Source organism: Arvicanthis niloticus, chromosome 14 (genome assembly GCF_011762505.2).
Source record: "Arvicanthis niloticus isolate mArvNil1 chromosome 14, mArvNil1.pat.X, whole genome shotgun sequence".
NCBI classification, from domain to species: Eukaryota; Metazoa; Chordata; class Mammalia; order Rodentia; family Muridae; genus Arvicanthis; species Arvicanthis niloticus.
Window position 1 is genome coordinate 75,519,308 of NC_047671.1, and position 14,239 is coordinate 75,533,546.

At 37.9% G+C, this 14,239-nt stretch overlaps 1 protein-coding gene and 1 long non-coding RNA gene across 3 annotated transcripts in view; one reads left to right on the forward strand and one right to left on the reverse strand.

Moving 5' to 3' along the window:
* Positions 1-7,207, forward strand: part of Rock1 (Rho associated coiled-coil containing protein kinase 1) — a 109,214-nt gene extending 102,007 nt beyond the window's left edge. For both annotated transcript variants that reach the window (XM_034517779.2, XM_034517780.2), the window contains exons 28-33: positions 651-721; positions 904-992; positions 2,970-3,048; positions 3,189-3,450; positions 4,214-4,421; positions 5,756-7,207. In XM_034517779.2, the coding sequence (XP_034373670.1) occupies positions 651-721; positions 904-992; positions 2,970-3,048; positions 3,189-3,450; positions 4,214-4,421; positions 5,756-5,759 (713 nt within the window). In that variant the 3' untranslated portion in view covers positions 5,760-7,207. The remainder of the gene's footprint in view (positions 1-650; positions 722-903; positions 993-2,969; positions 3,049-3,188; positions 3,451-4,213; positions 4,422-5,755) is intronic.
* The window catches only part of LOC143434380 (uncharacterized), a 48,453-nt gene that overhangs the window by 9,408 nt on the left and 24,806 nt on the right, over positions 1-14,239 (reverse strand). The gene's annotated exons all lie outside the window — the stretch shown is intronic.

Below are 14,239 nucleotides of genomic sequence, written 5' to 3' on the forward strand. Positions count from 1 at the left end.
TAGACTTGTGTGTAAAATTAAGTGTCTCCCAACCAAATTTGAAGAATTTTACTGAAGTTGTTGCATGTTTTACTCAATTATTTATTAGGATATTTTATTGAGAAAACAAATAAAATGCTTGTCTCTTATTCTTTGTATCTAGTTGATTCTGCCTGCATTCCTTATTTATTTATCTTCTGCTCTTCTGTGAGTAATAGGACACCGCAGTACTTTTGCCTGCTTTGATGTAAATAAGTCATGGCTCTGAATTGTTCAATATGCTGCTTTTTCTTCTTCTTCTTCCTTTTTTTTTTTTTTTCTGAGCATTTTTATATGAATGTCATGTAATAGTTAAAATATTATATATCATATCCCATTTAAGCTGTCATTCATTCCAGTCTTGCCTGGCTCTTAGAGACACTGTTATTTCATATGTTTTCAATTGAGTATTAAATGTTAATTTTCTGGGGAAAGGGGTTTTGGATTTTTTTTCTGCAGTCTTTATTTGGCCATTAAAACTAATGTGTGTGGTTAAAGCATGAAAGAGCAGATTACAGCCTTTGTGTATCTGTTTTCTGTTGCCTGTTGCTGCATGCTATCAGACCAATTATGGTTTTACCTTTGGTTTTAAAATTTAAGATTGACTACTATACTTATTTTTTTTCTCCTAGAGTCAAGAATTGAAGGTTGGCTTTCTGTACCAAATAGAGGAAATATCAAAAGATACGGCTGGAAGAAACAGGTACCATGTATCTAATTTCTTCTCATTGATAATTTTGTTACATGTTTTACTATAAATTCTTAATCTTAACTGTTCTATTACTAAAATTGATTTTAAATTAATTCAGTATAATGGAAACACAAATGGAAGCTATTATGCTAGTCAAGTTAATGTTCCTCTTCTCATTCTTTTTATCATTTCAGTATGTTGTGGTAAGCAGCAAGAAAATCTTGTTCTATAATGATGAACAAGATAAGGAACAATCCAGTCCATCTATGGTGTTGGACATAGAGTAAGTTGCCTTTGATTGAATGTTTTTCATTGTTTGACTTTTTACTTATGAGTTGTTTTCAGAACTGCTTGTCGGTTTACCTATTCTAAACAATATGGTCCACTGTGTAAAATTTGCATTTGCTGCACAAGCCTAACTACCTGAGTTCTGATCCTTAGAACCCATGTAAAAGGTGGGTGTTGGGAGGCAAGTAGGAGAATCTCCAGAAGCTTGAAGGCCAATTAGCTTGGCTTGCACAAAGACAACCTGTCTCAAAGAAGGTGAAAAAATGAGAACCAACACTCAAGAGATTTCCTCTGACTTTCATATATGCACTATGGCGTGTTTGCACCCACATTGACACAAATAAGCACACATGTACAATTTAAATAAAGTCTAGCCTTAGCAAAATGTGAGAAGAAAAATTATGTGTACAAGATTTATGTACTTTGAAAAGCAAATTTCTATGAATTGTTTTGAGTTCCCTCAGCATCTCAGAAAGTAAAATTGGGGGGTTGTAGAGGCATCTCAGAGGTTAAGAGTACTTTATGCTCTTGCAGAGACCCCGGGTTTCTTTCTCAGCATCCATATGGTAGCCCGCAACCATATGAATACAGTTCTAGGGGCTTGAACAGCCTCTCCTGGCCTCCATAAGAACCAGGTGCACACATGGTTTGCATATATACATGCAAGCAAAACACTTCCTACAGGAAATCCTTTTTTATTTTAATTTTACTTTATATTTATTGTTGTTTTGCCTGCATATATGTCTGTGTGAGGGAAGGTGTTGGATCCCCTGGAACTGGAGTTATAGGCAGGTGTGAGCTGCCATGTGGGTGCTGAGAATTGAACCCAGGTCTTCTAAAAGAGCCATCAGCCCTCTTAACTGCTGAGCCATCTCTCCAATGCCCAATTTTTTTTTTTTTAAGTTAAACATTTGGTCATCATACTGACATCATCAGTGCTTTATGTTAATTAATGTAAACAAATAGCTATTCTTTTTAAATAATATGTAGTGGGTTTTTCTGTGTGTATTCATTCACATTCCGTTTGTCTATATTATCATAGAGATGATTTATAAAGAAACTAGGTTCTATATTTAAGAACCTTAGAGACAACTAGTTAAAAAATTTTAAGTGTACAATATAAATTCAAAATGAGGCTTGGTAAGTGCTATTTAAATATAAAGTTTAATAAAAGGACCATCAAGATGGCTCAGTGGGTAATGTTGCTTGCTGCCATGCCTGATAACATAAGTTTGATCCCTAGAATCCACAAGATGGAAGAAGAGAATGTACTTGAGACAGCAGTTCTCTGGCTTCCACACGAACACATGGCATGTGCATCCATACATACAATGCAACATGTAACATGCTAAATCATTATTTTTGGAGCTGATACTTGTGAGAATGTAAACAAAATTGAACAAGCTCGAATAATATTTCATGCTGCCTTAAGTATTAGTTATGAATGGTAAGCAAGAGTAAGTCTAGTTTTATAAAACAAGTAGCCAAGTTGTTTTTCAAGTGGATTTGTAGTCTTGCATTTCTGTCAGCAATATGTGTGATGTATCTTCTATACATTTTTGTCAACATTTGTTTTACTTTTAGAGTTTTATTTTTAATTATGTGTATGTGAGGGTATGTACACATTAGTGTAGGGACCTTTTAAGCCTCTTGAGTTGGAGTTAGTGGCAATTGTGAGCCACCAGATGTGGGTGCTGGCAGCCACACTGTGTTCTCTGGAAGTATACATTCTTAACCACTGAGCCGTCACTCCAGCCCCTGTTGTTTCTTTTAAAACTCTAAAAGGTATACCATGACATGTTTTCACACACACACACACACACACACACACACACACACACACACGATTATTGATGCTGAACATCTTTTTATTTGCTTCTTTGCCACTTATATATTCTCTTTCGTGAAATGTATGTCTTTTGTTACCAATGAGATTCTTATAATGGGTTTATATCAATTATTTCTATCTTAGTAAACTATTTCATGTCCGACCTGTAACCCAAGGAGATGTGTACAGAGCTGAAACTGAAGAAATTCCTAAAATATTCCAGGTACAAATGTTATATTTATCATTCTTAAAGCTCTTTTATTACCATTAAGTGTTTTTGTGAAGTAGGTATCAGTGTTGCATGTAGAATTTTTATTTACAGATTAAGGTTTTTTCAATCTTCTTCACCACTCCTGAATTTAGATACTATATGCAAATGAAGGTGAATGTAGAAAAGATATAGAAGTGGAACCGGTTCAACAAGGTGAAAAAACTAATTTCCAGAATCACAAAGGCCATGAATTCATTCCTACTCTCTACCACTTTCCTGCCAACTGTGAGGCTTGTGCCAAACCTCTGTGGCATGTCTTTAAGCCACCACCTGCCCTAGAATGTCGAAGATGTCATGTGAAGTGCCACAAGGACCATCTAGACAAGAAAGAGGACTTGATTTCCCCGTGCAAAGGTAAGGTACAGGATGTGAGATGACTCAGTGGTGTGGCTTCTGCAGGTGGGTTCTAATGTATTCCTAAGGGACTGTGCTGCAGACTTTTCTCAGAGCTAGTGGTTCACCTTTTAGCAGTCATGAAAGCAAATCATCCCCTTTTCAAAAGGCAGGCTGCTGAAAACCTTGTCAGTTGAGAGAAAAACTTGGGGTGACTCCTACTGCTCCCCTTTTGAGTTTTCAGCGTCCATGTTTCCTGTGTATCTCACTAGTGTGCCCCTCACAGATAGTAAGCCAGAGGAAATGGACATACACTGCTTTTAAGTAAGAGACATGGGTTCAATAGATATATTTGTTTGTTTTACTGTTGTATTTTTTATATTTCTAATTTTATACTATTTTTCCTGTGTTTATGACTATTGATTTTGATCTTTTTGGTTTTTAGAAAAAAATTCAGTCTTAGTCAAACGGATACAAAGATACTTTCTAAGTATAATGAAGAACAGTATCTTTAAAATTAGGAACTTGCTAGGTGTTGGTTGCACATGCCTTTGATCCCAGCACTTGGAAGGCAGAGGCAGACAGATCTCTGAATTTGAGGCTTACCTGGTCTACAGAAGTTGTTCAGGACAGCCGAGGCTACACAGAGAAACCCTGTCTCATAAAAGCAATAAAATAAAAAAGAAAACTTGAAAAATTATGAATGTAATTCTCTTTTTAATATTGTATTATGGTTTTAATTATAAAAGCTTTATGGATTTTTCTTGTTTGTTTTTTAATATAGTAAGTTACGATGTAACATCAGCAAGAGATATGCTGCTGTTAGCATGTTCTCAGGATGAACAAAAAAAATGGGTAACTCATCTAGTAAAGAAGATTCCTAAGAACCCACCATCTGGCTTTGTCCGTGCTTCTCCTCGAACGCTGTCAACAAGATCCACTGCAAATCAGTCTTTCCGGAAAGTAGTCAAAAATACATCTGGAAAAACTAGGTAAAGTTAAAACTAGCTAAAATATTAAAGTGTTTATAGTCATATAAAAATAGTTGGAACCTGTCTGTTGAAATTAGAAATCTAGTCAGTCATGATGGCCATACCTTTAGGCCCAGCTCTCAGAAAGAGAGGCAGACATGTCTCTGTGAGTTTGAGGTCAGCCTGGTCTATAGAGCAAGTTCTAGGAAAGTCAGAGCTAAATAGGGAGTCTCTGTCTCCACAAACAAATACTACTATTACTAATACTAATAATTAAAAGCCTTCTGTAGCACACATACTAAAATCAGAAACAACTATTTTCACTGTAGAAAACATCATTTATAGATAAGTCCTTAATATATGACTTGCTGAGTTTTACACGTAAGCTAAATTGATTGCTATTAGAAATTGCTATGTAGGACACTTTCATACCCAGTTACTGTTACAGGTTAGGATATATGTAACATATACTGTCCCTTGTTGTTTTAACCTACTAGAATCACATTTTTAAATGCAAATGAATCATTATAAAATGTTCCTCATCTTTTACACTGTTTTGGAATTGGGTACTTTGGAAAATCAACATCACTTGTTAGTACTGATGAATAGTGTATTACAAGTAAACTCAAGTTAAATCCCTCTTTTTAAGACTTTGTTGGGTGGGACTTTTTTTCAAAAATATTTTATACGCTACAACTGTTACAGAACCTGATTAAACACTACCCCATTGGTTTTTTTGAGACTGAGGTTTTCTCTGTGTTGTCCTGGCTGTACTGGGACTCACTCTGTAGAACAGGCTAGCCTCAATCTCAGAGACCTGCCTGCCTTTGCCTCAGAGTGCTGGGATGAAAGGCTGGGCCAGCACACTTGGCTTGAAGCTATCTTAACTCATTTTACTTTCTTCACTCTCTTCTGTCTGTAATGAAATGATGCATACTGTCTTGTATTTTCAAGCCTCTATACTATTATATCACAGCATTTACCTGAACCCTGTAGAATGCTATTTCAGCCACCTAGCTGTAGGGTATAAACTAGGAATAAAACAATTTAAAATAAGTGAGTAAGAAAAAGTTTTAGAAATACAAACAGAAATCATTGTGTTTTTCCTTTCCTCTGCTTTCTCTGAACTTTATGTCATTTCTTTTTTGTGTGAGTGAACATATTTGCTTTTCCCTAAGTTTTTAGGACCAGTAGGGGTGGTGCTGATGGGGTTTGAACATAGTGCCTCATGCATGCCAGCCAAATAGTCTACCACTAAGCCATACTCGAATCCCTACTTCCAGCTGTTGTTGTATCTTGTATTTTTGAACCAAGCATCTTTCTTAAATTACAAGATTTTTTTTTTCCTTCAACAGTTAACCATGTGACCTACTGCTGTGTTGGAATCAATGTTGGGATGCTACCTGATAAAACAGGCTGTTAACTGTGTGGAGCAGACAGGCTGTTTCTTTTGACACAAATACCACAGGCTTTTCAGGGTTAAGATTGCTGTTATTCTGTCCTTGTTTTGACACAAAAAGCACACTGAGGATTGTTTTGTTTTTTTCTTGCGGGTTTGCCTACAGGTAGATTAGAGTAATTATTACTATGTAATGCAAGTACAATTGGGGAAAGCTTTGCTAGATAGGTTTTTAAGGTGCTGCCTTTTTGAATTTATAAGGAAATGCCTGTCAGTCATGATAGAACAGTTTTCCTCGTCTGAACAAGAGGAAGGAACTTTCACTGTCAGTGGAATGGCCATCACTATCAAGATCAGATCGTGGAAGGAGTAAAGAACATATCTCAAAATGAGACAAGTTTTTTCTGTTTTGTTTTGTTTTTAATAACTAAGTTTTTTGTGCTCTTGCAAGACTATTCAGAAATATTTTTAAGAACACAGTGATGTCACTTGAAGCTCAGTGTCCTTACTGTAGAATTAAAAGCCTTACTGTCAATTGCCCACAGTGGGCTCTATGGAGAAATTAAATATCTTGCATTATGCTTTACAAAATATTGTATATGTTTCAGCAAGTTTGTAGATTGGGGACTGGGAGAAGATGAAAGAATTACATTTAATCTATGCATTTTGCCAAGCCATATCGATTTATTTTACTACTAGAGACATAAAGAACTAACTGTACAAGAGAACCAAGTTTAAAAGCATTTTGTGGGGTACATCATTTCTGTAATTATATAATGTATTTCTTTGTGGTTTTAAGTGAAAAGACATTAAGTTAACATATAAAAATGTATGCACTGTTTGAAATGTAAATTATTCTTAGAACACTTTCAGTGGGAGTTGCATTACCCTATTAGTGCCTTAATTTGAGAGAATTTCTTTACTGCCATAATACATAAGTACAGACTTTTCAGAAAACAGATTTTACAAAAAATTATGTGTTTTTCATTGGTAATTGGTTTAATTTAAAATATAGAAGTTTGCCAGACTTTTATAAATTGAGTACAACCTTTGTACCAAACTACCTGCTACAATAATGAAACTATCTGCAAAAACATATACAGTTGCACCAATAGTAAAGAATTATGAAATATATCCATGATGTTTTCCAATTAATATAGGAATTACCATATAAATACTGTTCAACTCTCCTCTGGTAACAAGAGTTGATGTGTATGGGCAGTGTGATTTATTGTTTATTTTTTTAACCAAATACCTCCTCAGTAATTTATAATGGCTTTGCAGTAATGTGTATCAAATAAGCACTGGAAAACCAATCTTCTCTAGGGTTATATGCATGTTTCAAGTGGTATTGAAAGCCGCACTGATGGATATGTAATAATAAACATATCTGTTATTAATATGCTAATGGCTCTGTGCTCATTTGATGAGAAATAAAATAATTTATGGATAGGTAACTTTTAATATTGACTACTATGGTATTTTCTCATGGCTGGAATAAATAGATGGGATACTAAAGATTATTCAGTGATTGTATACAAATGGTTGCTAAATTTTGTAAATAGATTAAAATTATTTTTTAAAGATAAAACTTGGCTTGGGCTCTAAAACAATAGGTGCTGTTATTCAAGTAAAAAGATGGCCAGAGTTTGTTGGAAAACAACTCTCCATCGGTCTGTTGCAGTTCGGTACTTCTTGTGAACGGAGACTGTGATGACTTGTGTTTGGACCATCACAGATACCATACAGATAGCCACCCATAGCCTTAGAAGGTAGACTGTTCCCTTCAGATACCATACAGACAGCCACCCGTAGCCTTAGACTGTTTCCCTCAGGGGTCAGGCAGTTTGCTGAAGCTTATTATTAAACACTTCAGAGTCCAGTGCAGAGGAGATGATTCATTGGCTGAGACCACATTTGCCTTTCTTTGACAGGACCTAATTCAGTTCTTAGCACCCAATGTCAGGCAGCTCCCAAGGGATCTGAGGCCCTCTTCTGGTCTCTTTGACACCAACACAAAGGTAGCATACACATAATTAAAAACAAAAAAGATTGGCTCCTTATGCTCGTAGTTCTCTCAACTGTTATACAAGACCATCCTGAGTTCAGGACTCACCTGAGCTATGCTCCATTGCCCACCCTGAGCTGGTGGAACAGGAAGCTCATGCTGCTTGCTGTGAGTAAAATAGTGTTTATTTCTGTTAGTCATGCACATGTTTCATGTTGTCCCCGAAGATCTATGAACTGTGATAAAGTTAACTTGTGACTTGTAGATGGGATGCAGGGTGTGGAACCTTTATCACCTGACCGTTCACTTACTGAATTCTTAGAGCCATCCTCATTAAGTAGTATGTCAAGGTTGAAAGTAGCCAGCACAGTTAATACTAAATACAAGGATTTTTAAAAAATGAAACATTTTATAGTAATACAGTTAATACTGAATATAAGGGTGTCTTTTTAATGAAATATTAGTCTGAGCATCACAATACTCAGACCTGAGTGTCCTGAGGAAGGACTCTTAAGGCTGGCTTGCAGAACTGTTTCTTTACATTCCCAGCATATTCCAGTTCTGTGATGGCTAGAGCATGCTGTACCAAGAAGCTAGTGTCTGACAGTGCTGCAAGTGTCTGTTACATCCACAGACCAATCTGGCACTTTGTACTTTTTGCCACTTAGGAATTTAATGTCCTAAGGATGGACATGTGAACCATTGTCCATCCTTCCTCAATAAACCACTTTGGCCCAACATTGTCTTACCCAGAACCCTAGCTCAAGGTTGTCTAAGAAATGTATTACAGCTTCTAGATTTCTCTCCACTCTTAGTGGAAGACCCAACTAATGGATTTAATAGTCCACCTGAGAGGGATGGGGCTGTGGGAGCACTCAGAACTGACAGATGTTGGTGTTGGGTGTTTGTCCACTTGTGGCCTGCATTATTTATGTGACATTGTCTCTCACTGGCCTGGTACTCACCAGTTTGTCTAGACAAGCTGGCCATCAAGTTCCAGGCAGTAGCTCTGTGCCTGGCTTGCTTATGTGGGAACTGAGGGGATTGAACTCCGGTTCTCATTCGTCCATGTTCCACTTGGCCAGTTAAGCCCTGTTTTCCTAGTTTCCCTAGCCCTATTTTTGACCTGAAATTATTTCTTTTTGTATACTGCTTTTAGGATTTGTTTATTCTTGTTTGTCCAAGGCCTGTTTAATGTGCATTATTGAGTTATTTCAGTTCTGATTTTTTTTCTGATGTAAACAGAACACCTTCTGTTCCCAGGAACTTGCCTCAGCTCAGGAGTTCCTCTGTGCAATAGACAGTTGTGTCTATTTAGAGTTCCCATTGGGAATGTTTACTCCATGCTAATCAACCCTCTGTAATACCTGGTGTGCTGCTTGGAGTCTGATAGTTCTCCTACAGGTCTTTGATACTTGCTGATTCTCAAGAGTGTCTCTAGTCTTTCTCGTTCAGGATAGTTTAATAGAATTGGTGGTACATCCTGAAATAGGATATTCTTCAGCACCTAAGAGAAATGAGCTATTAAGCTATGAAAAATAAAAAAAAAGGAAACATGTATATTGCTAAGAGAAGAAGCCAATATAAAAGGCTACATAGTTTTTAAGATTCCAAGAGGAGAGAGGGATACATTTGGAACACTGAGCATTTTCACAGCAGTAAAATTAACTATGCATGTTAAGATGATGGTTAAAAAAAAAAAAAAAAAATGTATGGCATTCCAGTGTGCCCCACCTTTAGCCAAGAGTGCTAATGCTTTGTCAATTCTAGCTCAGGAACTGTTAGGTAGTACTGATGCTGTAGGCCTATGAAATTCTTAACACAGATTTTTTTAGTGACTGCAAAACTGCTGTTAAATACTCTTAAGGGGCTAGAGAGATGGAACACACACTTCACAAAGGTGCACACATATGCACATGAATAAAAGGAAAAATCTTTGGCAGGGCTTAGTGGTGTACACTTTTAATCCTAGTACTCTTGAGAAAGATGCAGGTATATCACTTGAGTTTGAGGCCAACTTGGTCTATGTAGTTTCAGGCTAGCCACAACTACATAGTGAAACCCTGACTGAAGTATATAAATTGCTTAAATCAGTCAGTACTAAAAATAATGAAGGCTGAATACTTCTTAAAAGTATCACACACAAAGACACCACATAAATTTATATATGGACATAATTATAGACCAGAAATGAAAAATTCAAAAGCAGATTTTGAAGTTTGAGGCTCATGAAACAGGCTGGGGAGAAGATGAACTAAAATGACTAAGCAAAACAAGTTGATACTTTGAATGGATTTGGCTCCATAGGGTCATAGGAAGTTACACTATTAGGAGTTGTGGCCTTGTTGAAAGATATGTGTCACTGGGAAATGGGTTAGACTTAAAACCTGGAAGAAGGATCTGCCAAAAATTCCGAAGTGAAATGAAGGTGTTGACCTCGGGAATCTGCTACTTCGAGAAAGGTAAGTCACGTTAATGAAAATGGGGCAAGAAATAAGTCAGCCTGAACTCAACTCTGTTTTGTTGTTTACTGCTCACGTGTGTTAATTGTCTGCTTTTGCTTCGTTCCTTAAATGCTTTTATGTTGAAAATAAAAAGAAACGTATTTATCCATAATTAGAATCTAAAATACAACCAAAGGTTGATGACGATTTGTCAGAGCCAGATTGTGCCGACCTAGAGGAAGAGGCAGCTGAACATTAGACCCTGAATGGCCCTCTTCCCGAAGACCCCCTCCCTATGCACCTCCGCCTCCAAATGCTCCCCCAATGGAGATGGTGGTTATAGATCCCGTAAGGGAGTTACAGGGAAAAAAAAATCTGTTCTTAAACAACAAATAGAGTTAGAAAAAGAGTATCAGGACTTAATTAATCAGCTACAAAAATTAAAGACAGGGAAGATGTCTCGAGGGGTAAACTACAAAAATCCCCTGGCTCCTTGCGTTCCTCAACCAGGAGTCCAAAGGCAGTCTTTGTTCCCTAGCTTAAGATTAGCCACAGATCATCCAGAGAAGGGAGACACTGAGGCTTTCCCTGTATCCGAGATGAGAGACGATCAAGGGGTTGCTTGGAGACATCACACGGGTTTAATTTTCAAATTATTAAGGAATTAAAAAATGCAGTATCACAATATGGTGCCACTGCTCCCTTTACTCTTGCAATTTAGAGTTTGCCACAGAAGAGTGGCTGACTCCTGGCGATTGGAATACATTAGTGAGAGCAGTTCTTAGCGGTGGTGACTATCTTATTTGGAAATCAGAGTATCATGAGAATTGCAAATAAACAGCTAGGAGAAACATTCAGGCAGGCAATGGTTGGTTCTTTGATGCCTTAGTAGGAAAAGGGCAATTTGCTTTTAGTGATAACCAGATGCAATATGATCCAGGCTTATTCGCTCAAATTCAAAATGCAGCCATGAAGGCTTGGCATAAACTCCCAACAAAAGGGGACCCTAGTGCATCCTTAACAGCAGTCAGACAAGGACATGATGAACGATTTTCTGATTTTGTTCGATTAATGACAACAGCAGGGAGGATTTTTGGTAATACAGAGGCAGGAGTAGATTATGTGAAACAACTTGCATATGAAAATGCCAATCCTGCCTGTCAAGCGGCCATTAGACCTTACAGGAAAAAGACAGACTTTACAGGGTATATCAGACTCTGTTCTGATATAGGTCCCTCCTACCAACAGGGCTTAGCTATGGTGGCTGCCATGCAAGGACAATCAGTAAGAGATTTTTTTGACTAGTAGAAACCAAAAGGCCTGTTTTAAATGTTGCAAGCCTAGATACTTTGCAAGAGATTGTGAGGCAGAAAATGAGTTAACCCAGAGATAGCCCAGAAAACAGCCTGGGCTCTGCACACTTTGCAAATGAGGAAGGCATTGGGCTAGTGAATGTAGGTCCAAAAGAGACGCACAAGGAAATACCCTTTCCCATAATCAGGGAAATGGGAACAGGGGCCAGCTCCAGGCCCCAAACCAACGCAAGCCAAAACAGGCTTATGGAACAGTCAGTTTCATACCAGCAAGCAACAATCCCTTTCAGAACTTAGTCGAGCAACACCAGGAAGCGCAGGACTAGACCTCGGTTCTGCCACCCACATAGTATTAACCCCAGAAATGGGACCTCAGGCCTTACCCACTGGAGTGTTTGGACCGCTCTACCTAAATGTGTTTGGCCTGATAGTGGGAAGAAGCAGTACTACTATGCAGGGACTACAAATTTTTCTTGGAGTTATAGACAATGATTATCAAGGTGAGATTAAGGTAATGGCACAGACAATTCCTACAGGAATGAGGATAGCTCAACTATTGTTACTTCCATTGCTCCCTACTAATCACAAATATAAGAGCCCTAAGAGAGGTGATCAAGGCTTTGGTTCCTCTGATGCATACTGGGTACAGCCTATAGTTAAACAAAAACCTATGATGACACTATGGCTGGATGGAAAGGCATTCCAAGGCTTGGTTGACACAGGAGCTGATATGACTATCCTAAAACAAAGTGATTGACCTGCCACCTGGCTTCTGACCCCAACCTTAACCAATCTAAGAGGTATTGGCCAAAGTGAAAATCCACTACAAAGCTCTAAGGTGCTGACGTGGAAAGATAAAGAAGGTAATACAGGGAATATACAACCCTATGTCATCCCAGGCCTCCCCATTAATCTCTGGGGCAGAGATCTGTTTTCCCAGTTGGGATTGATTATGTGCAGCCCTAATGAAGTAATCACGGCTCAAATGGTAAACTCTGAATTTTCCCCAGGGAAAGGATTAGGAAAAAGTGAAGAAGGGATATCTAACTTGAATCAGGCCATAGAGGCTCATGAATTACACCACCTTAATTATAAAACTTTAAAAATTATGTTTGAGCCGGGCGGTGGTAGCGCACGCCTTTAATCCCAGCACTTGGGAGGCAGAGGCAGGCGGATTTCTGAATTCGAGGCCAGTCTGGTCTACAGGGTGAGTTCCAGGACAGCCCAGGGCTACACAGAGAAACCCTCTCTCAAAAAAAAAAACAAACAAACAAACAAACAAAAAAATTATGTTTGAAATTACCAGAGAACAAGCTAGACAAATTGTTAAACAATGTCAATCATGTGTTACACTTTTACCAGTTCCTCATTTGGGTGTAAATCCAAAGGGACTGATACCAAACAGTCTCTGGCAAAATGGATGTTACTCGTTATAATGAATTTTGTAATCAAAAATATATACATGTATGTGTAGATACATACAGTGGTTTCATTTATGAGACATTACAATCTGGAGAAACAATTGCTACAATTGCTGTATTGGGTGTGCCTAAACAGATAAAGACTGACAATGGCCCAGGTTATACAAGCTCCAGTTTCCACCAATTCTGTGAAAAATTGGGAATACCACATAAAATGGGTATTACATATAATCCACAGGGCCAAGATATGGTAGAAAGGGTGCATGGAACCATTAAATGTCAATTTGAAAAAAATTAAAATGTGGGAATGGTACCCTATCAAGGGATCCCCCAGAAATATCCTTCATCACACGCTCTTTATTTTAAATTTTTTAACTTTGGATTCTGATGGAAAATCCGCTGCAGATAGTTTCTGGCATCCTGATACCAAAAAGAATTTTGCAACAGTCCTCTGGAATGACCCATTAACTGGAACCTGAAATGGGGCAGATCCAGTGCTTATCTGGGGAAGAGGTTCTGTTTGCATATATTCCCAAACTGCAGATGCCACACGATGGCTGCCAGAGAGACTGATAAACAGATAGGTAACAATAACAAACCCAGGGTGGAGAAACCCCCTGAGAAGCATATTTTTTCTTTGCAGGAAACATGGAGATGCTTCTCAATTACCTTCAAACTGGAACAGATCAACCAGTCAACCTGACTTGGGAAGTCCTCAATGTGGAAGGAGATATCACTACCTGTACCTCCAGAGTGACTCTATTGGACTCTTGGTTCCCCAACTTATGATTTAGTGAGGAACATCGTGTAGACCTAGGAGAAAACCCACTACCACAGTTACTATAGTTGTTTTTTGGGTTTGAGATTGACTGGAGCAAGAACAGGCATTTTCTTCCTTGTTTTTTGTTAAAGATCAAAGCTATGATCAGTTCTGTATGTCCATAGATTTAGATTCTGCTATAACACATTTGTAAACAAAATAGAAGAGGCTTATACTTTTTACTCCTCTGATAGAGGGAGTTATGTGTTGCCCTTAAAAAAGAATGTTGCTGTTATACTGTCTATTCAGGCATTGTTAAGTCTCTTGTCTCTTGGGTCCATGCTGTTCAACAAACTGATGGCTTTTGTATGACAACAGATAGACGCTATTCAAATGAAACCCATACAGGTCCATTATTACAGGCTGGAAGTGGGGGATTCTAAAACCTCTGTCATCAAAACTAACGAGGATTAACCCCTAACTTACGCGCTAAA